The sequence below is a fragment of the Lygodium microphyllum genome, chromosome 1 (assembly GCF_053477565.2).
Source record: "Lygodium microphyllum isolate KBCC chromosome 1, Lygodium_microphyllum_v1.1.10, whole genome shotgun sequence".
In the NCBI taxonomy this organism is placed as follows: Eukaryota; Viridiplantae; Streptophyta; class Polypodiopsida; order Schizaeales; family Lygodiaceae; genus Lygodium; species Lygodium microphyllum.
This window is the reverse complement of record NC_141135.1, coordinates 161,084,022-161,107,824: the sequence shown is the minus strand read 5'-3', so window position 1 is coordinate 161,107,824 and position 23,803 is coordinate 161,084,022. Positions and strand designations below refer to the sequence as shown.

The following is a 23,803-nucleotide window of genomic DNA, read 5'->3' as shown; positions in this document are numbered from 1 at the left end:
GCTAGACATAGGAGCTGAAAAGCCGGCAGTGCTCTTCTTGCTTCTTTTAGGGCATACATCTACCCAACCTTGTTCCGGGTGATCCAAAGAGTGCATCGTTTGTTTTCCCTTGTTTGCATTGATCATGATAACCTAGTTGTGTTTTGGCCCACAGACTTGCCTAAGTAAATACAAAGGGGGGAGATTTAAATAAGGACAACGGGGGGCTTGAAGTCCTCGCCACGTGGCTTGCCCTATTGGCGGCTGTTGGGAATAAAGGGCCACCGTGCCTTTTATACGTACTTGGGTGTGAACGCACCCTTAGCACTTCTACTTTACATATATGTATCACAAAAACCTAAAAGATGTACAACTCTATTGTACCCACACGTCATGTATCCCACACTCTCTACTCTCTACTATTGCTCACGTTTTTCTCTCTCTTTGCCATTGCCATTGCCATTGCTAACCATCACATCTCCACTATGCATCCGACACATCAAACTCGTATTAGAGCAACGGTCATTGCAAGCACATTTCCTGGAGTTTGCTTGGGCTGTGTAAGCTCATCCCACATAGGAGAACAACAAGTTGCCTTCATTCTGATCAAGGATAGGTCACAAGCATGTGTAGATCAACAATCAGTTGCTGGTCACTGGTTGCAATCAGCAGGTGCAAGTTTAGTATAGGTCACACGGAGCTGTCCAACAGGCAGGTGACAGTTTTCAGCGGCAGATCCTGGTCATCGCAGGTTAGCGCAATTCCGGCACTGTTCTCGCACAATAGCCGTTGACAGTCCACGTTTTTTTTTTAAAGGACAAAAGTACTTTTTTTTTTTCAAAAGGTTTATCCTTTGTTAAAATTTTGCATGTGGTCATGCACATGTAAACACAAATTGACAAATCTCAAAGATTGTGTATGCATTTACTCTCGAGAATTGGGGCTTCCAATGTATGCTCATAGATTTTGCTCAGTTGGGTAAAATTTGTGAAAATTGCACACATTGGGGTCTTAGAAATTGGGGCTTCTCATGTATTTGTGGAAATTGCAATGTGACAAGTACAATATCTTGAAATTTTGACACATTGGACCCCACACAATTTGGGGCTTTTGCAAAATTTGTGAAATCTTTGGCAAAATTGGATTGTGGAATCTACTTGGGAGTTATGTTTGATGCAATTTGAGTAGAGAAATTTTGGGGCTTTTGATCATGTGAGTCAAATTTGTGCCCATGGATGCATTTGGCGTAAAAATTGCAACTAAACTTTGGGGCTTTCTCATGCAATTTATGTATTAGCCCGTTGGCACAGCTACAATTACTTGTGGTGTGTTGTAGCACACATTTTTTGACTTTGAAAATTGATTTGCAGATCTGAAATTTTTGCAAGTACCTGTTTTGTACCTTCGTCATTTGTGTGATAGTTGGGCTTATATTTGTTGACCTTCAAGTCATTTTTGGGCTGTGAATCATGGCTAGCAGCAGTGATAGCAGTAAGCTTTTGCACATTGAGAAGCTTGAGGGTGCACACAACTTTGCTATATGGAAAAAACAGTGCTATAATGTCTTGGTGTAGAAGAAACAGGTGAAGCCCATAAAGACAAAGGGATGAAACCAGCATTCATGGATTAAGATGAGTTGGATGAGTTAGATGAGCTTGCATGCTCTACCATAGAGCTTTCAGTGTCAGATACTTTGCTATTTAACATTGAGAAATTGAAATCTTGAGGAGTTATATGCTCAGAAAAGTGCAGCAAGCAAGGTTTATTGGTTGAAAATTTTTATGGACCTTTGTATGAAGGTACAACCATGTCTATACATTTGAATGAGTTTAACTCTATTTTCAGCTAGTTGATTGCTTTGGAGTTCAACATTGATGAGGAGTTCAAGGTAACATTTTTGCTATGCACTTTGCTTGAAAGTTGGGACACTCTTAGGACAACAATGAGTAACTCCAATGATATGCTGTTATATTCAGTTATGGAGAGCTCGTTACTCATGGAAGAGCTAAACAGGCAAAATAATTTAGCAAACAAGTCTTCCAATGCTCTGCATACTAGAGGTAGATCCCAACAGAAGGGTAATTTTGAAAACAAAGCACGTAACAAGACTTGTGAAAAAAATGTAGAGTGCCATCATTGTGGCAAGAAAGAGCACTTCAAGGAGGACTGCTTTAAGTGGAAGAAAGAGAAGAATAAGAGCAAAAGCATTGATGATAGCAAAGATGAGAAAAGGGATAGCCAACATGCAAAGAAGAGCAATGTGAAGATAGAGGAAGTCAATGTAGTTAGTCACGAGAGTGACAGTGGCAATGATGTACTCTTTGCTTCCTCTTTTGGTACATAGTCATTGATTGTAAATTCTGATGATGATATGCACACTAGGATTCTTAATACAGGTGCCTTATTCCGTGTGATACCACACTATGAGTGGCTTTTTGACTATGGTGGTGGTAAACATGGTGTCGTCCACTTGGGAAACATGTCCACTCAGGAGACAACTATCCATGTGACATTGCAGGGATTGACATTGTGCAGTTGGCATTTCAGATAGTTTAGTGTTCACCTTGCATAATGTGAAGCATGTATCTCAGCTCAACAAGAGCTTGATAAGCATAGGGCAGCTAGATGATGAAGGGTATCACACCACTTTCGAAGATAAAAAATAAAAGATATGTAAGGGATCTAGAATTGTTGCTAAAGGCTCACTCTGTATCCATTGCATGTATCTAGTGTATATGACCATGTTGTTGCTATAACTGAGTAGCCAAGTGTGTCTTTGTGGCATGGCCAGTTGGGGTACATGAGTCAAATTGGAATGAAAGTGCTTTCTTGTTTGGGTTATTTGCTGTGTTTGAGGTATACTGATTTTAATCATTGTGATTATTGCATATTTGGTTAAGCATACTCAAACATCACATTAAAAATCTCTTTCGTTAAAATCTTCACCCTTAGAGTTGGTACATTCAAATGTATGTGAGATACCAGGGTTGTCTCTAGGCGGAAAGAAATATTTTATCACGTTTGTTGATGATGCCATGCGCAAAGTATGGGTTTATCCAATCCATCGTAAAGATGAGACATTCGATAAGTTTAAAAAATTCCTAGCACTTGTTGAAAATATGATCAACAAGACATTAAAGTGTCTTCTCTCTAACAATGGCGGGGAATATGTGTCAAAAGCCTTTCAAGCCTTTTGTGATAGCAAATGGATAAAGAGGAAGCTCATTGCCCCTCATAATCCGTCCTAAAATGGTATTGCAGAGCGTATGAATAGGACTATTCAAGAGAAGGTCCATACTATGCTATCTCATGCTACATTACCTCATATATCTTGGACAAAGGTTGTTATGACATCCATACACTTGATGAATCAGTCATCACCAAACAAGCCTTTTGAGGGAAGAGTCTGTTGGGTATTTGACTCACGCCTCACTTACGCCTACGCTCATATGGGAGTGTCGGTGATTAGTAGGACACTGGGGCACTTTTTACTCTCGGTAGGAGAGGTTTTTTCCCCCAGACTTATGGTCTTATTGTCGTATGTACTTATGTGCTTATGTTACACACATTTGGGCACTTAGTGTGTGTCGGGTGTGAACACCCCCTACAACCCTACGGTTTAAGGGTTGTACTTTGTACTTTCTGGTTACACTCATTCAGTCTATTCTCTTGGGTGTCGTGCTTCTCTCTCACTCTCACACTGTCTACTGAATCCCGGCTGCACCTCGATCCTTCCATCTCACATTTGGTATCAGAGCAGTCTTTAGTCTGCAGTCTGCAGCCCACGCCAGTTCTGCTCCAGGCCGTCAGCTCCAGCCGCTAGCGTCAGCTCCACCTGCCTGTCCCAGTGCGCCACCAGCAGGAGCCGTCAACGTCAGTCTCGTCTGCCCAGCCACGTCGTCAGTAGTCAGGCGCCACCTCGTCGTCAGTCTACCAGCGTTACAGCCCGCCAGTGCAGCTCCACCAGCGCGCTGTTCGTTAGCGCTGCCCTCGTCAGCCCAGGCGCCAGCTATGTGGACTGTGATCCTGTTCGTCAGCATTGTCGTCAACTGGCTCGACTGTTCGCCCACGCGACTTCCGTCAGACTATCCTGCCGCCCGAGGCATCCCGGCCGCCCGACGACTAGCCACCTACCACACAACTTGCGATTGTCCTGCCCACCATCTGACGAGTCCACGTCAGACCTGACACTCTGCTCATCTGTCCTGACCACGTCAGGTGTGTTTTTCTTTAAAAACAAAATTTTTAATTTTAGTCCAGAATCAATTTCTGGCAGAGGAGGTTCATACGCAACAGGAGCCGCAGGCACAGCACAGGTGTGAGATAAATTTCATGCAAATTTCTGGACTGGATCATCAGAAATTTTGGGACTTTTGTGTATTTTGGGGACAGTTGTATATGAACTGCTGGTACAGTCACAGAAAGACTGTTTTGACAGAAATTTTGGCAAAAATTTTGGGGATTTTGATATAACAGTGTTGCAGTGCACTGTTTGCACCTTGGGAAGCATGCATTAAAAGACAGTTTTCTGACAGAGTACGCCCTTGCACATTAATTGCAGAAACGTGTTTGCTGCAATTTTTGGAAATTTGCAGGTTTCCAGTTCATACTGCTTTGACATTGCTCATTTTGTCTTTGGAAATTTGTCATCATGGCAAATCAGGGAGGTGATGTCTTTACGTATGTATCCAAGGAAGACAGATTGGACGGAAACAACTATCGCTTTGGTCATTCATGATGAAGAATGTATTAGTGGCCAAGAATTTATGGGATTATGTCAGTGGAGAGGAAACTCGACCGGGAGTTGTAGCTCCCATTACTCCTCCTTCCCATGGTGCACGTGGACAACGGGGACCTCAGCCCGCTCCACCTCAGCCACTTCCTCCAAGAACTGCAGTTCAAAAAGCTTGGGATACACGTGATGCACAGGCCTTGTCGCTAATTGCTCTGGCAGTTCAGCGGTCCATCATACCTCATATCCGTTCGGCATCTTCTTCACGAGATGCATGGTTGACTTTGGAGCATATGTTTGCAGGAAAGAATGAGACTCGGATCTCTTTCTTGAAGAAAGAGTTGGAAACTCTGAAGATGCATGAAGGTGATTCTATGCAGGATCACTTAAATAAGATTCAGGACTTGAGGGAGCAGCTCATGAATGTAGATGAGTATTTTTCGGATGCACAGTTAATATCCACCACCTTGAATTCCTTACCTCCTTCGTACTTGTCTTTTCATACTGCATTGAACCTCACCATGAGGATTGCTGAGCACCCACTCACTTTTATTCAACTAGTTAGTTTGCTTCTAGAGGAGGAGCAAACACGGAAAAATAGTGGTGTGGATGCTATAGTCTTTGAGCAGGCTTTTGTGGCAAGACAGAAAGGCAAAAACAGCAAGGTGAAAAATGCTCCACAGAGTTCTGGCACTTCGCGCACATCGCAGAATCAGACACAAGGGGGGACGCAAGCCAAAAAAAGGAAAATGTCATTATTGTAAGAAGCCCGGCCACTATATCACTGAGTGCAGGAAGCGCATTGCCAAAGAGAAGAGGAAGGAGTCAGAAATGTCTGTTTCTACTACTCCTTCCACTGCTAGTGAGTTCGCATCCTTTGTTGTGGACAGGGACTATTGTTTTTACACTTGCAGTTATGACATCTCTTGGGCCAATAGAGCACTTAGCTCTACAGAGGATGCTGACACTTGGTTCTTTGACAGTGGTGCTTCTAGACATATTACATCTCGCAGAGATTTGTTTGCTTCAGTTAGTGCACCTCCTGTTGGGAAATCGGTACAGTATGCCAATAATGCATCATACCCTGTTCGTGGTATTGGGGAGATTCAGCTCACAGCCATTGATGGCTCTATTCTCCGCTTGCAGGATGCTTTGTTTGTGCCTAGAATCAAGAAGAATTTGCTTTCTATTTCTTCTTTGGCACGTTGTGGTTTGCAGGTCACCTTTGATGATGACCGTTGCATGGTTAGAGAAAAAGAATGCATGACTTTGGTCTTGACAGGATCTTTGTGTCATGGTTTATATGAGTTGGATGCTCTTTCAGTAGATCAGTCGGCATACTTGACATCCACTCTTACTCCTGCTATGATACAGGCGGAGTTATGGCATGCTCGTTTGGGGCATGTAAACTTTGGCAGCTTGATGCTTTTGCAGCATTCTCAGATGCTGGATGGCTTACCTCCCTTGGAGAGACCTCCTGAGCACTTATGCGAGGGATGCATTTTTGGGGAAAATGCATCGGTTCTCATTTCCTCGTGATGTTGCTTTCAGAGCAACAACCAGATTGCAGTTGGTGCATTCAGATGTTTGTGGGCCTATGCAGACCATGTCATTGGGCGGTTGTTATTATTTTGTAACATTCATTGATGACTTTACACGTTTTTGCTGGGTCTACTGTTTGAAAAAGAAGTCAGAAGTGTATGATGCATTTTTGGCTTTCAGTGCACTTGTTGAAAACCAATCTGGATGCAAGATTAAGACTCTCTGTTCGGACCGAGGGGGGGAATACATGTCCTCTATGCTGAATTCTTTTTTGCAGCAGAAGGGCATAGTCCATCAGTATACTACAGCTTATACTCCACAGCAGAATGGGGTAGCAGAGAGGAAGAATCGGTCACTCATGGAGATGGCCAGATGTATGCTGAAGGCAAAGAGCTTGCCTCATAGTTTTTGGATGGAAGCAGTCATGTGTGCTTGCCATATTTTGAACAGATGCCCTACCAAAGCCTTGAAGACCATCAAATCTTTTGAGGCTTGGAACAGCCGCAAACCTTCTGTTGGTCACTTTCGTACCTTTGGGTGTCTTGCCTATGCCCATATTGTACTTAGAAAAAAGTTGGACAACAAGGCTGTTAAGTGCATTTTTATGGGATATAGCAATGAGAGCAAAGGCTATAGACTCTATGATCCCGTTACAAAGAAGGTTTTTGTCAGCCCGTGATGTTTTTGAAGGGCTGCTGCCCATTACTTTTGGTGATTCAGCTAGAGGTTCAGAAAATGAACCTAATGTTCAGCCAGCTGCTCCTATGGAAAGTGCAGAAATTCAACCATTGGCTGATCGGAATATTCAGCATCATGCTGAAACTGAAATTCAGCAAGAGCTTGCACACAGTCAGGATGCTAGACAGCTACCTAGATGGTATTTGCAGACTATGCAAGATAGTCCTTTGGCACCCATGGCTGGTCGTACTAGAAGGCAAACTCATTTGCATGATTCGGCACATACCATGGAGTTTATTATGGCAGCAAGTACTTTTGATAATGAAGAGCCTGAATGTTATGAGGATGTACAACACAGTGTGCATTGGATGGCAGCTATGCAAGCTGAATTAGATTCTATTACTAAGAATCAAACTTGGGATTTGGTGTCCTTGCCATTTGGGAAGAAAGCCATTGGAACGAAATGGGTCTACAAATTGAAAAGAAAAGCAGATGGATCCATTGATAAATACAAGGCACGGCTGGTAGCTAAAGGCTACGCACAGAAAAAGGGCATTGATTATGAGGAGACATTTGCTCCTACTTCCCGTAAGATGACCATTAGGTCTATGATTGCTTTGGCTGCACATTATGGTTGGACAGTGCATCAGCTAGATATCAAGACTGCATTTTTACATGGGGAACTTCAGGAGGAAGTTTATGTACAGCAGCCCATTGGTTTTGCAGCTGAAGGCTCAGAACATTTGGTATGCAAGCTCAAAAATGCACTATATGGTTTGAAACAAGCTCCTAGAGCTTGGTATGCAAAAATAGATGCTTTCTTGCTTGGTCAGGGGTTTCTAAACAGCTCATCTGAGTCTACCCTTTACGTATGTAAAGAAGGGGGATCTATGCTGATTATATGTCTTTATGTTGATGACCTTTTGCTCACTGGAACACATGCTGATCAGATTTCAGCATTCAAACAAAATTTGCAGCAAACTTTTGACTTGTTTGACTTGGGAGTTTTGCATTACTACTTGGGCATCCAGTTCATACATAATGCTCGAGGTATTGGGCTATCACAGTCAAGGTATATTGGGCAGCTTCTTGAGAAGTTTGGCTTACAGGATTGCAAGCCAGTTTGTACTCCCATGGAACCTGGACTGAAACTATCATTACATGATGACAGTGATTTGTTTGATATACATACATATGCTCCTGCAGTTGGATGTCTTATCTATCTATGCAATACTAGGCCGGACATACTGTTTGCAGTTTCAGCTTTGAGCAGGTATATACATCAGCCACGTATGTCACATTGGCAAGCTGTCAAGCGTGTTTTTCGCTACTTGCAGGGTACTCGTTCTCTTGGGTTGCTTTATGCCAAGGGGGGACCACTGCAGTTACATGCTTACAGTGATTCTGATTGGGCTGGTGATTATGATACACGTCACTCCACTAGTGGCAATTTTTTCTTTCTTGGCTCTTCTTGCATTTCTTGGCTTAGCAAGAAACAATCCACTGTTGCCACATCGTCATGTGAAGCTGAATACAAGGCAGCTTTTACTACCACAGTTGAATGTGTATGGCTTAGACGCTTGCTAGCTGATTTGGATGTATCTGTTACTGAGCCTACTCCTTTGTTCACTGACAGTCAGAGTGCCATTGCAGTGGCACGGAACCAAGTGTTTCATGCTCGCACGAAACACATTGAGATTCATTATCACTTTGTCAGAGAGTGGCTACATGCAGGTGATATCAGCCTTGTCTACGACACCCAAGAGAATAGACTGAATGAGTGTAACCAGAAAGTACAAAGTACAACCCTTAAACCTTAGGGTTGTAGGGGGTGTTCACACCCGACACACACTAAGTGCCCAAATGTGTGTAACATAAGCACATAAGTACATACGACAATAAGACCATAAGTCCGGGGGAAAAAACCTCTCCTATCGAGAGTAAAAAGTGCCCCAGTGTCCTACTGATCACCGACACTCCCATATGAGCGTAGGCGTAAGTGAGGCATGAGTCAAATACCTAACAAACCCCCCTGGAGTGAAGAGTGATCAAGAGTACAAGAATCATCCGCCACCAAAGGATATCAAATTTAAAGCATCGCGAAATGCTTCAAATTTGTCACGAGGAAGAGCTTTGGTGAAGATGTCTGCCACATTACTACTGTCTCTCACTCTCACACTGTCTACTGAATCCCGGCTGCACCTCGATCCTTCCATCTCACAGAGTCCCTCAAGAAGTGTGGTCATGCAAGCCACCTTCGTATGTACTGCATATACGCGAGGAACAACACAGCAAATTGGAGCCAAAGTCCTATTTATACATTTTCCTAGGATATGGTGATGAGGGTGAAATTGGGTAAAGATTGTAGGATCTCGAGAAAAGGAAATTTATACGTAGCAATGATGTTATCTTCCGGGAAGATCACATGCATAAATATCCCAAAAAGACTAAGGAAGTTAGAAGGGTTGTGTTTCGAGAAGACATACCTATAGGATAGCAAAGAGTGCCGGTTGTACATGAATAAATATCTATTGTAAATGACCCTATAAATCCAGGGAGTGTTGCTGAAATTGATCATGAAATAGTTGCCCATGATATACCACAATTTTTGTAAGAAAATGTGCCATTAGAACAGTTGAAACAGGTAGAACAGCATGCTGAACCATTTGAATAGCAAGTTGTTAATGCAAATTTGCAAACTGAACAACAAGCAAACACTGATCATTGCATCCATAGGTTAATCGAAATACCAAACAGCCAGATAGGTTTGTTCTTGGTGCAAATTATGTTGTTGATTGTGTCATCTTGATAGATTATGGTGAACTGACATGCTTCAGGGAAACAAAGAGGACAGCAAAAAATGGCCTAAAGCTAGGTTATCAAAGATGGAATCTCTAAAGAAGAATGGTACTTGGGATTTGGTGCATTTGCCCAAGGGGCAAAAAGTCCTACCATGCAAATGGGTTGACAAGATGAAGGTCGCTTCTGCTTCCTCTCTAAAGTACAAAGTATGACTTGTTGCAAAAGGGTACAAGCAAAAACATAACATTGACTTTGACGAGATCTTTTCTCTTGTAGTCAAGATGACGACATTGTGAACCATATTGAGCTCGGTTGTATATGAGGATATGGAACTCATGCACATGGATGTAAAGACTGCTTTCTTACATAGTGATCTACATGAGGATATATATATATGCAAGAGGCAGAAGGCTTTGTGGCCAAAGTGCAAGAAAAGATGGTATGTAAACTCAACAAAAGCTTGTATGGGCTGAAACAAGCACCATGTGAATGGTATCATAAGTTTGATACATTCATGCAATCTCAAGGATTCAAAAGGAGTCAAGTGGATCACTGCTTATATACCAAAAAGACAGCAGATAGCAACTTTATTATGTTGGTTTTGTATGTGGATAACATGCTGATTGGTGGTAGAGATGTTTATGCTTTGGACACATTGAAGCAGAACCTACATTGCAATTTTGACATAAAGGATCTTGGTAAGGCAAATCACATTCTTGGCAGTCACAACAGGAGTATGTATCCAGGATTTTGTAATATTTCAATATGGAGAGGAGAAAAGCAATTGGCGTACCATTGCCTCCATATGTGAAACTCAATGCAGAGAATAGCCCTATATCTGATGATGAAAGGCTAAAATGGCCACGATTAGCTATGGGTAGCTTGATGTATGTTGTGGTTGCTACACATCGTGACATAGCATTTGCAATGGGAGTGGTTAGCAGGTACATGGCACATCCTGGTGAAAAGCATTGGGAAGTAGTGAAAGGTATCATGAGATATCTTAAGGGCACAAAGGATTTGTGCATTTGCTTTGGAAAGCAGAAGGCATCTGTCGTTATCTTTACGAATGCAGACTATGTTGATCATGCTAACTGCAAAAAGTCTACTTTAGGATATGTATTCACCTTCACAGGGGGAGCAATTTCTTGGATTTCTAGGTTATAGAAGTGTGTTGCATTGTCTACTACAAAGGCAAAGTATATGGCTGCCACTAAAGAATGCAAGGAGACTTTATGGCTTTTATGTCTGGTGGGAGAGCTCGGCATTACCAAGACCCCTGTCCTCCATTGTGATAGTCAAAGTGTTATCATGCTAGCACAGAACCACGTCTTTCATGCAAAGACGAAGCACGTACAGGTGAAGTATTACTTTATCAAGGATGTACTTGATAGCAAAAGCATTGAGCTTGTCAAGATACATATAGATGATAATCTTACAAATCTTCTCACGAAGGGTCTTCCAACAGAACAGTTTGCTCATTGCCGACAGATGATGGGAGTTTGGAAAGTATATGTATTTCAATTTTGTATATACTTAGACTTAGCTAATTCTTTTTTTCAATCTTAAGGCACGTTGCCTTTAGGTGAAAGGTTGTTGGGCAAGCTACAAGAGCTTTATGAGCAATGATCTTCCATGAAGGCCATTAACCTTCAAGGTTAGCTATATAATAAATGGAACCTTGAGGGCCATCAACTGAGCTTCCACTAGTGACAAGCCTTCCATGAGAGTCTTTGCTTTAGGGACAAGGGAAGGTTTGGACATACGAAAGAAGTGTGCTCTTTGCTATCCTTGTGGAGAGTGGGACCCTCTCTCAAAGGAGTGTCTAAAGAAGGCTACCAAATCCAAATAGAAGACCAAGAAGGACAACTCTTCTTGACACTCTTAAGACTAATTCATCGAGGACCACTCTAGTTGAGGTGACTCAAGAAGTCTTGTAGTGATATTGCACACCCTCACATGTTCCTAGCCGGAAGGGCCTGTTTGAGGGTGGACTGTGTTAGAATAGCAAAACAAACAACGAAATAAAGAAAGACACAAGTTTGGATGAAAGAGGCAAGGCAGAAGATGAAATTCGGAGTAGGAATCGATTTTGATGATCAAGAGTACAATGGTTGAGCACCAGCTCACACACTTCACAAGCTCCCTCACACCAAGAATCTGCAACTATATCTTTTATAGACAAAAATAAAGTCGTTGCTGTACCATAAAATAGGGTGGCCAATAATCAAATAAATAATAGACTGCCCATAAATTAGGGTGTGGGTGCTTGTGAACCTATGATACACAACTCATCATACACAACATCCAATTCAAAGAAAACACCTAGCTAAAGTTGGGAAATTTATGGGTCAATTGGGAGAAATTTTGAAGTAAATAATTGTGATGCGCCATTGCTTTAATTTTTTTGTTGAGGCTGCTGTGACCTTTTACATTCTGTGTGATTTCTTTGACGGTGTTATTTGTTACTCATCTATACTTAATCTTGTTGTTGCTTGAAATCTTTGCATGTTAAATACAATAGCTGAAGGAGATCCACTAGGTGGATGTCGTTTGACACCATTTGGATTCTCAGAGATGACCCGAAAGGCAAGTAAGGGATCTGAAGTCCAACTTGATTCACTTGAAGTTCATTTTGTCACAAATACATGATTTGTTGATTTCTTGTTCTACAGTTGATGGACCTTGCAAAAGGGCATGTTGTCCTTGTGCTTGAAGGGGGTTATAATCTCAAATCAATAGCTGAGTCTTACTTGTCATGCCTTCAAGTTCTGCTTGGTGAGCCATCCCTACATCTTTCTTCAGTGTCCAAGCCATTTGTGAGCACGTTGAGGATTCTCTCTCAGGTCAGTTTATCCTTTTTTGATATAAGAGGTCACAGCAGTTGCAAAAGTAAAAGCTTCAAATCGCTTTGTTTTGCTTGATCCTTGATTGAAGGTTCATAAGGAGCTGCAGAATTTTTGGCCTGTTTTGGCCAAATTTTCTGATTCTATTCAAAGAGAGATGATGGATGCCTGCCACAGTGATGAGGTATGCAGGTGTCCTGACATGGCCTTTCTCTCTTTCAGCATACTGAAACAACGTTGAGATTGATGGCTCTAAGATGTGGACTCTGATTCCAGATAACACCACCCACGTATGTGAATGATGGCGAATCACCTGAACGTCACTCACGTGCAGAAAGAGATGTTCTTGATGGTGAGAATCAAGTAAATTATGCATCAACAATCATGGCTAATGGCGAAAAAGAGAAACTTAGTGCAGAGGATGTGGTGGCAGTGGAAGAAGTGACTGCAAACCTGAGTCTTATGTCACTGGGTCAGCAGAGTGACACAGGGATGTGGGAAGAAAAAATCGACCACAGAAGTCCACACAGTGATCTGGAATGCATTATCTCTGAAGCGGCAGCAAGTATTTGTGATGACCAAAATCACAGGTCAGGTGAGCTGAAAAATGGTCTGCTTGCCCATGAAAAACCTGTTGAGGCAGCTACAGTGGAAGTTATGACTGTGGAGGGAGCTACAGTAGGTATGCCTGGGAACAATGCCAAAGCTTTAGTTGGCCTCACGCTGCCGATGGAAAACACAGACTTGGATGATGCTTTTACTCAGGCTGAAAAGAGCCAGTCAGATGAAGGCATACGACTCTCAGAGTCACTTTCTAGAGCTACTGTGATGGAACTAGCTCCTAGAGTTGTAAAGGAAAAACCCCAGTATGTTTGGTATGCTAGCTATGGCTCAAACATGTGGGAAAAACGCTTTTTGTGTTACATTCAGGGAGGTCAGGTAAACACGCTACCCCCTTCAAAAGCATATTCCAGTTCAATTATATGTGAGCTCAGAGCCCTGAAAGTGTTTCCACTGGTATACTTGCTTCCTTTTGAAAATAAAGCTTCGTGCTCATGGATAGTTAAGTATAGACTACATGGATGATACACTTAAAATTGTGGCCAACCCTGTTCTGTTGTTCAGCAATCTATGCAACCTGATGTTTTAAGGCTGCTATGATCAGAAATACTGTACTACCTGATTAGATACAATTGCCAGAGTGTCAAGATTTATCACATTAAGTACTTTCTGATTGTCGAATCATATTTCTGCCTAAAACCCTGACAATCTTTCTTCTTATCTCCCACAGTTTCACCCGCCTGGCTTGCCATTCTCATTGTCTTCTGTAAGATGCCATTACATTTGAGTAAATGGTTTGCATCTTTTTCATTCCTTAATCATGTGTGTTTCAATGAAGATTTCCAAAGCTATGAATCAAAATCTGGACTCGAGGTTCCTTAAACACAAGCACTTGAACATTTTGGCTAATGTTCAGTCACCATGAAGACATGCTCCCCCCTAACCACAAAACAAGTACAGGCCATGAAGGGTTCTTGCCCCAAGCACAGCATCATTTCAAGTTTTCCATCCTGGAGTCAAAACCTCCTAAGCCCCAGCATAAGGATTGAACTCAATGTGATAACTCATGCTCCTGATTTTCAGGGGTTTTTAAAAATAGTAATAACAGGAGCTTCAAAAATCAACTTCAGTCCATTGTCAAAGTAGCAAGCTGGACACATGCAAAAAGACACAAGGTATAAAATAAAAATTCACAGCCCTTGGTCAATCTCAACTTATTCGTGTACTGAGTTTGAGCTTTGAGAGCATCACTCTTCAAGTTGTTGCAAGAGAGAATGAGTGTGCAAGAGGAAGTAAGAGAACGAAGCAAGGAGAGAAGGCCTGAGGGGTGAAGTAAGAGAACAAGGGGAAGGAGCTCCATTCCTTCTTCATCTTTATATTCTCTTGACCAGTGCCGTTTATCTGCAGATGGTTTTATTAGCATGATTGCTTTATTACCAACTATGTGCTACTCAGTTAAGGTTTACACTAGAAAGCACCATGAATTTCTTTATCATAACTATGTGCTACTTAGCTAAAGAGTCATTTTTCTTGTGTGCCAGAAAACCATTAGTAGCTCTTCAGAATGTTTAAGGCCAGAAAGCACCATGCCTAAGTTTTGAGGTGAAGACTTACAATCTTCAGGTTTGTCTGATAGGTCTTCTAGAGGTTATTGCTATGATAAAAGTGTTATACATGTGTGTACACAACTGTAAAGATATGATTGGAAGGTACAAAATATTGATCTCATCTAGCTATCATGAACATTCCATGCTGTTTCCAATTTCCATCTGCAGCATGCTCTTCAGATTCAGTCCAGCCATCAAGCCCTAAAGCTCATGTTTTTACGTGATCAAAGCATTTTTTAATTTTCTCAGAAGTGGGTTAAAGTAATTTTTACAATATACCATCAGAATATCATTTTGGACTTCCTTGTTTGACACAATCTTGTGGGCTACACACCTTGAAAATCACAAAACTTGCAACTGCTGCCCCCAAAAGTTGTACCTTGAAAATCACAAAACTTGCAACTGCTGCCCCCAAAAGTTGTAAATGAGTCCAGTCAATCTCTCCCTTAGAAATCTGCAGGATGACAGGTTGGAAGTTGCAGCTGTAGAGGCATAATCAAGGAAATGGTTGTTTCCTAGCCTATTCACCAGGAAACTCTGTTTCCTACAAGTTTCTGTTGCCATTTCCATTTCACGTGTTTCCTGATGTTTGGCCCAACTATCACCAGAGGTTTCTTTTGTCTACTGCTTGTTTCCTGATTTTCTGACTACCTTTGGCAATTATCTCTGTGTGCTTCCCAAAGTTCTACATTTCACATTTTGGAGAGAGTATACATTCTCAACACTTTTGTTTTCTAGTTGTTTCCAGCCATTCCATTTCCTAGTCTTTAGTTGTTTGCATTATTGCGGTAGAGTTGGCCATTGTCGTTGCCATTTCCATTGCATGTTACTCTGTAGAGGGGAGAGCACCCTGGAAAACTGGCTGTTCTGGAAGGGGCTTTAATAAATAGTCGTGTGGTTGCTGCACAAAAAATGTTACAGGGGGAATTCCTTAATGACAATGAATTAGGCTGAGCTCTCTCCCATGTTCCCACACACAAGCCTGCAGAAAGGAGGGTTGGGAGCATTGTAAGTGTACTGAAGAGAGGTGGACTGGGCCATGACTGAATCTGGGTTTTTCTTTTTTGTTTCTCAGTGCCTAAAGCCAAGTTGCACTTTCTCTGGAACCAAAAAAAGAAATAGTGTAATAACACATTAAACAAATTGCCAAAGGGTGTGAAAGATTAGAGATAGCATTTCTTGATGTGTTTTATTTTGGATTGTTTTGTTTTCTCTTGTTTCTTTTGCGAGTATTCTGTTGTTTTGGGGTAGAGCAGTGGGGGCCAGCGGGTTTTGTTTTGAGCTTTCTTGTTTTGTTAACAGGTGGAAGGCATGAGGAAAGAATGTCTTGGAGCTAGGAACAAAGATCCTCCAACTGCCACAATTTGGATGGACATCGGTCATGATATGTTTTTTGGCCATTCTTATACATCATTTTGGGGTCATGGAGGAGTTGCCTTTTTGGAACTCGTACCCAAAGATAGTGTGCTAACACACGTGCGGTTGTACAAAATCACGTATGTCTCTAATCCTTCTCAGCATCAATTAATCTGTTCTGGGTGATTGCGAAGAATCTGAAACGTCGCATTAACAGAGCTGGAATTTTTGGAAATGCAGGGTGCAACAGCTGAATGATCTTTTCATGCAAGAAAACAATTTTGTTGAGTATGGAGAGGAGTATATTGGACCTGAAGTATGCTGTAAATCATCATTGGAATATAGCACAATTGTTAAGGTACAAGCACTCATATTGGACCTGAAGTATGCTGTAAATCATCATTGGAATATAGCACAATTGTTAAGGTACAAGCACAAAACCTCAACGTTTTAATCCTATAGGAAACATGCTAGCATGCACACAAGCATGCATGCATGCAATACTTTCTATACTGGTGGGAGACCTTAGAAGAGGTGAAAACCCACAATAAAGCAAATCACTCTCACTTCAAGGGTATTTTTAACACAACGAATTCGAAGATTGAAAGAACAGGTCTAGTTGAGATGCACTGTACTAATGGAATCCAAAACAGTCATGCAAAGATTGCCACAAAAATTATGAAGACAATAGTATTTGTCAATCTGAGAGCTTACAATATCCTTGTGAATGCAATCACCATAAACTGACCATAAAGCCCAATATTATAATGAAAGATCAGCCAAGCGTGCATGATACCCATTCATCATCAACCTTCTACCCAGCCTGAGAAGCTGCTGCCCAATTGTTGAAAGGTGCTGCCCCTACTGCCAACCCGTGGCCTAGTCCCACTAGAGCTGCTGCCAGTTGGTGAGTTTTCTCTGTTTGCTGCACTGCTTCCTATAGGTCTCCCTACTGCTATGCTTCAATTTGTAGCCCTCTTATCAACTTCTGTTCCTATCGCCAACTCCTTCAGCATCTAGAAGTCTATGTTTTGGATTTCAGGCTGTTGTCGAGCATTGTCTACATCAGGCAGTCCCTCAGCCCCACGGTGTTGAGTTGAGTTGGATGCATGTTGATACCTCCACCCTCGCCCATGAACCAAGTCCCTCTCGCCCTCCAGCTATCTTGTAAACACTCTCTTGCCTTCGTGCCTTCAAGCAATACAATCTCGGCCCTTGTTTGCTGTGTTTTCATTGTCAACATATTCATCATCTTTGTCATTGATGGGCCCTTGTTTGCTGTGTTTTCATTGTCCTCAACTCCTGTGTACTGCATCAACTTTATTCCTGGTGGTATTGCTGCACTTGGATCTGTATACAAAGGGCAGCACTCTCTGTTACCTCTCCCTCAACTTGCTCTCATAAGAGTCAATGATTGTTGGATAGCTCCTCTCCTTGAGCACCCACACGTGTATCATCATCTTCATTCATTCATTCATCAAATTCTCCTTGTCTCTCTTTTTGTGTTTTGTAATCTAGGATCATTGTGTTTTAGTTGTGTTCATACACTGATAAGTGTTTTCTAGAAGCAAACTCTAGCACATTTTCACACAATATGAGAACCGATGCTCTTCTAAAATGTCTCTTTGAATGGGTATTGTGAAGTACTTGGTTTGCACAACCCACATGTGACTATCTCATAATGTCTCAAAACACCTCTTTCTTGAGAACCTATAGTGCTCCTAGGCCTCTCCTTCATTGAAGGCCTTGAGGTGGCATTATTCTCTCAATGAGGAGCACAACACACCTTCCCCCTCAACCTTTCAGTCTACCAAATTCGAGCATATCATGGACAAAGAGTTCATAGAATACTTGTAGAAGGTGGCCTGACTACACTTAATCTTGTATCTACACTTTGATAGTAGCTTATACATTAGTTTGAGAATTTAGATCGCAAGGTTGGCTACCTCTTAGCTCACGGAAGACATACCACTTTGGGGAAGACTTGGAACCCATCATCTTGATCTCATTCAATGTGTGAGATGTTTGTATAAGCTGTTTGATTTCTATGAGCCTGAACACATCAACTCAATGAGCGACGATGTTTAGGTGGGATTACATATGAGTGTAATATAAGAGAGCCCTTAAATTTCGTATTTCTTCATGGAAGATGCTTTATGCACTATATTTTTAATTAAAGTAGATTTATTAAACGTAAAAGCTCATTCATTTACTTAAACATGTAGTAAATGCATGTGTTGTCACGCACCCTCAATATCTCTTGCCTTGCTGACTCGATAGTGTTTTAAAGATATTTATTAAAGAAACATTTGTTAGAAGTGGTCATATCACATGTTCACAAGCTCCAATGCCCTAATTTATGAGCAGCCTCTTTATTGTTTATTTGGTTATTGGCCAACCTATTTTTTGATAGGAAAACTCCCTTATTTTTTGTCTACAACATTCATGTACTTGTAGGTCCTTGGTGTGGAGAGAGGGAGCTTGTGGAGTATACAAGTTTGCACTCAAAAGGACTCGTCATGCTTTTGCCTGGTTATCTTCCTCTATGTTGCCAGCCTGCTTTTGACCGAAACCCCTATATGTTACTCCTATTGTGCAACAATTGATTGCACGTTACCATGGATTGTAGTTGTTAGTAACGAAAGGTATGTTAGGATGGCATATGCCACATCCACAACATGTGCCAAAAGCAAATACAGGAAAAGAGAAATATATGGCCTAGGCTCTAGGATAATGGATGGAGAGAGAGGCCTAGGACGAGCTATCACTATGATCATCAATCTCATGTACATTGGAATGCTCATCAAGAGAGTCCAAAGATGACTCCTCGAAAGTGTATGATGAGACACCCTCAGGTTCATCCTCGCAAATGAGGTAACAATCATAATTAAATGATGGCTCTCTATGCAACAGGTTATCATCACGAGATATAGGTTTAGAGCTATTAGATTCCCATCTCACATATGGTCTGTATACCACTCCCCATGGATATGAAGGGCACGGAATGATCAAGCCCCAGCCATTACCTATCCAAACTCCTTGCCCACCTCCATGTCGACTCTTGAGTGCTGTGAATGTTGGCTGCCATGAGCTCTGAATAGAGCTCTATGAAAAACATCTTCTCATCCTTGTCAACCTTGTGCTGCACACTGCAAAGAGAGTCCTCATCAACTTGAATGTGTCAACATTCACCCACACATAAAAGTTTAAAATTTTACAATTAGCAAGGGCAAGAGCCTTGGCACATGCGTATTGCAAACAGGAAGTTGTAAAGTGTTCCAAAGTCCTGAATCTTACCTACTTGGGACTACCCATACTAAGTATCAACTGAATTATAGGCAAATTAGTGTGGCAATAAACTAGCCACTCTTACTATCTTGTGCTAAATTGATTGTGAAATTTTGTATGACAAGACTGTGGAATATACTTAAAGAAATACTGAAAGGAGGCGCTACGTTGATTGCTTTTTATGTTAACTGATTGCTTGCTGCAAATTGCTGGTTAATCAGGTATTCCACTGCCCTATACATTAAGGAAGGTTGGTTTCAAGAAGCACCAGCAGCAAGGGTGGCAGCTCACCGGGTAGGGTAGAGCCTTGGCGTGCACTGTCCTCTAAGGTAGGGTGGAAACTTGTGAAGATGGTGATGGAGACCTGGTACTAAAAGCGAGAAAACGATGGCAGAAAGTGGGATGCCCACAACATGTCCTTTTTTAGGAGATCTTTGGGTGTTTGTCCTACAGTCACAAAAGAATGTACTTTTCATAAACAATTCTTTTGGGGTTGTTTTTGCAGAGTTAAATTAATCTGAAATGTGTGATATTTTCTCCTAATTGAGGCCTTTGATTTTACTTGCTCAACATGCCCCAAAGCACAGGAGGTATGGAGCAGAGCCCTTAGGGTAGTCTTTCATGGTGAGTAGAAATTGTGATAGTGACATGCATGACAATAGTTGGGATCACAAATAGCTCAGCCTACAAGTATGAGGATGTTGAGGGGAGTCTATCCTTTTTGGCAAAGTCACATGAGATGGGAACAGGAATGGGGACTGGGGAATGGTGACAGCCATGAATTGCAATTCCTTGTGACTATTTAGTCACATGGAATAGACACATGAACGAGAAATAGTGACAAGGTACCCAAAAATGGCCATTTCCTATGACTAACCACCAAGTGTAGCCATGCCATAGGTTCACATGATATATGCATTGCAAAAATTCTCCGAGATTCGGCTAGAGATTGTCCACACTCTCCATGGGAGATGGGAGACGCCGCAAGCTGACTCGAAGACTATGAGGAGAGATGCTTTCTTGGGATCTGGGGTTTTGGCATTTTCTTTCATTTTGAGTCACAATGGGTTGGCATTATAGACCTCTTGATTGCTTATTCAGTCAAGTCTTGTATTAGACTTCCTTTTTTGTTGTTTCATTGTTATATCTTGGAATTTCTTGTATAAGGCTTTCATTTCTGTTGTTAAATCTATAAGGTCTAGGGTAATCTTGTCCTTTACCTTAGAATAGTTTCATTTGAGGCCTTTTATTGATAGAATTTTACCTTCTTTTTTTTAAATAATCGGTTCACTCTTGAGCAAGATAGCTACACCAAACTCTCCGCAGACGGTCTGGACTGAGGAATACTGTCACAGATGGGACCTGATAGCTAGCTAGTATCATTGCTTTGCTTAGCTAGATGTAGCCACACTATAGTCTTCCAGGATATATCCAGTGCAGAGACTCTTTAGAATTTGATAGAGATGGCCCACGCTCTCTGTGGGAGATAGGAGGGGCTATGGGGTGACTTGGAGACTATCAGGAAGAGAGATGCTTCTCTAAGGACCCGGGGCACTTTCTTTCATTTTAAGTCATACATGCTCCTGCATCATAGATCTCCCAATTGGTTATTTACTCAGGCCTAGTACTCAACATTCTTTTCTCCTTATTTGTTATATCTTGATGTCCTTTTCATGGTTAATCTTGTACTTTACCTCTAAGATAATTTGTTCTATAGAAACTTTTTCTCTTTAGAAAAAAAGTTTAGAAACTCACCTAAATTAGGGATCCCTCGATATGGGTATCGTGCAAGAGCACCACTTTGTCATATTAGAATTCCAAACGACAGGTACAGTATCCACACACCCAAGCATGTTAATAATTAACATCTCAAGGATCATTTATAGGATTGAACATCGAGTCATCAGCATAAACTTGAGCTAAACTGTTAACGTACTTAGCCACTGCAATCCATTTAAACTTAGGTTTGTTAGTTGATCCACATAATAACAATGGGTGGATCGCAGGGGTATATAAAAAGGCAGTGAGTGGGCAGCCTTGACAAACAGATGAACCCTATTTCTGTGGTGATGAAAGCTCTTTCCTGATGATACATTGGGCAATTGTCCTCATATAGTCAAAGCCCAATCTCATCATTACTTCACATATGAGACCACAGTGCACTGTCAGATGCTCTTGGCACATTATTTCACATGATAAAAGGGTCTTGTTGTGTCTGTCATCATACTCAATAATGATGAGAACATCAGCTGTGTCATCATTATTTGCCGCCTCAGAACATATCCATATTTCCTTGAATGGAAGGTTGTATGAAGATTACCTTCAACTCTGAGAATACCTTCAATTCTGTGAACCATCATTTTAGCAACAAGTTTGTATATGACAGACATGAATGTAATCAGACTTGAATTATTGAAACTCTCAAATAATTGGCACTTTGGGATCAATGCACATGTTTCCATACTTCCAAGTGGCTGTCCTTGTTCCCAAGCATGATTTATCATCATCAATAACATATGTTACAAGCCATCCCAAAAACCAAGGTGAAATTCCCTAGTCAGTCTATCCCACGCCCCAGATTTCCTTTTATCAAAAGCCAAACATCTTTTAACTCCATATCTGTAAAAGGTCTCCAAGTGACAACTTGAATGACAGCATTAAAAAGTGCGCACAAGCATCAAACAACACATTTAAAATGTTGTTCATAATCATGTACTGATTATTTTGCTTAATATGTTTATCCATCTTGCAGAGTATCTTTTGCTCCTATTGATTTGACTGTTTCGAAATGTAAGGGGACCAATAGAGTGCTGGCCCCCCAAAAACAAGGCATTGACAGGACAGGCCGAAAGAGTGACTTTCAAAATTGCCCTTGGGGAGGTGATTACACCGACATGCCAATCATCCAATCCAGGGCCATGGGTTCAAGCCATCATGCAATTGATCCACAATATGAAACTTTTATTAGATATGCAACTGTTCCTTTTCTTTTTTCTTTTCTCTTTTTTCTTTTTTTTGCTTTGTCTGCGGTCTTTCTTTTCTGTCCTGGGTCTTTCTTTTCTGTCCTGGCAGCTCCATTTTTGTTTGGGAGGCACCATCACATACATTGATCCCTGCAGAGTGCTTAAATCTGGGCTGGTGCTCGGAAGTGCAAGTAAGTGCCTCCATTTTGGTGGCACCCTACTGGCCTCCTTACCCTATGGCTGATTGCTTCAAGCCTTATTGACATTTCAGCCAATGGATGCACATGCTACAGTCCCCAGCCAATACCTTGAAACAACAGTTTTTTTTTTTCAATGTTAGAATTTGTGTAGCCGTTGAAATCTGGAAACTGCAAATGCAAATTGATGAGTAATGCTTATTCGAAAGGTTATGCTGTTTGTTGAAAGTAACGCATCAACTTGTTAAGAGCTTGACATGATTCAAATGCTTTTCAGGATAGGTGGTATGGTACGGTTTTATGCCTTGGAGAAAAAGATGGGTTACCAATGTTAACATTGACGTAAGGTTTCTCTCTGAAAATGGTCCCCTTTTCTGTGGATTTCTTCTCGTACTTGGATGTATGATGATGATATATTTGTTGCAGCTGTTCTGAATCTGATTTGGGAAAGTTCAAGACAGGATTATTACCTATTTGTCCACCATCGGAGGCTTATCAAAGAGCAGTGACCAGAGGGTTAGTGGAGGATATGGGCTTAAGTGAAGAAGCAGCTCTGGCTTATGTCACTTCAAAAATAGCCAAGCTGTAGCTGCATTATTTTTATCTGTCAATCAAGCTGCAACGAGTTGCTTACAAGAAGGCTTGTATCATGTTCTGATATCAATCTAAGTCTAGAAGTAGCACAGAAAGTTTGGGAATTACAAAGGCAGGCACAACAACAATTACTTTATTTGTTTAGGTTTTTACTGGTCATAGATGGCCAGGATGAATTGGCCTGAATTGTTTTAACATATAACCTTGTGCTAACAAATGGTGAGCATATGTTGCTTCATCAAACTCAAACACGATCGACCTTCATGATTGCATTTCCAGATTCGTATAGTAAAGCTAGATTTCATATATTTGAGCTAGTGCTTGCTTGTTTTTATTAACTTGACATGTCATGGGCATGAGATGCCACCCTAAGTTATAGAGAAAGTAGTGCAATCTGGCACTCACTACATTAGTGATTATAACAACGTTAGTACTAGTGCATAATAGCTGACTTTTTTTAAACGCTATTGGATGAGTTCTTTAAGCAATATGACACCCATATAAGTTTGGATCTCCTAAAAGACAACAATTTTATGTGTTCCTAAAAGAAGTTGGATGGCTGCTGCTTCAAAGACATGTATCTTCGCCATCGACAATACCATCTCCAAAGGCCCGTCAAGACGCAGCGCAGCTATCATGATTAGTCAAGAGGGCCTTC

General features: G+C 41.4%; 1 protein-coding gene across 4 annotated transcripts in view; it reads left to right on the top strand.

Annotated features, from left to right (window-relative positions):
* The window catches only part of LOC148041893 (histone deacetylase 5-like), a 109,271-nt gene extending 85,848 nt beyond the window's left edge, over nt 1–23,423 (top strand). For 2 of the 4 annotated variants that reach the window (XM_087683867.1, XM_087683879.1), the window contains 8 exons: nt 12,258–12,322; nt 12,409–12,579; nt 12,671–12,763; nt 12,856–13,518; nt 16,050–16,243; nt 16,344–16,461; nt 22,829–22,893; nt 22,978–23,423. In XM_087683867.1, the coding sequence (XP_087539993.1) occupies nt 12,258–12,322; nt 12,409–12,579; nt 12,671–12,763; nt 12,856–13,518; nt 16,050–16,243; nt 16,344–16,461; nt 22,829–22,893; nt 22,978–23,140 (1,532 nt within the window). In that variant the 3' untranslated portion in view covers nt 23,141–23,423. Of the gene's footprint in view, nt 1–12,257; nt 12,323–12,408; nt 12,580–12,670; nt 12,764–12,855; nt 13,519–16,049; nt 16,244–16,343; nt 16,530–22,143; nt 22,272–22,828; nt 22,894–22,977 lie in introns of those variants that run through there. The other 2 variants (XR_015691720.1, XM_087683873.1) reach the window with 2 other exon arrangements.
* The last annotated feature ends 380 nt before the right edge of the window (nt 23,424–23,803 follow it).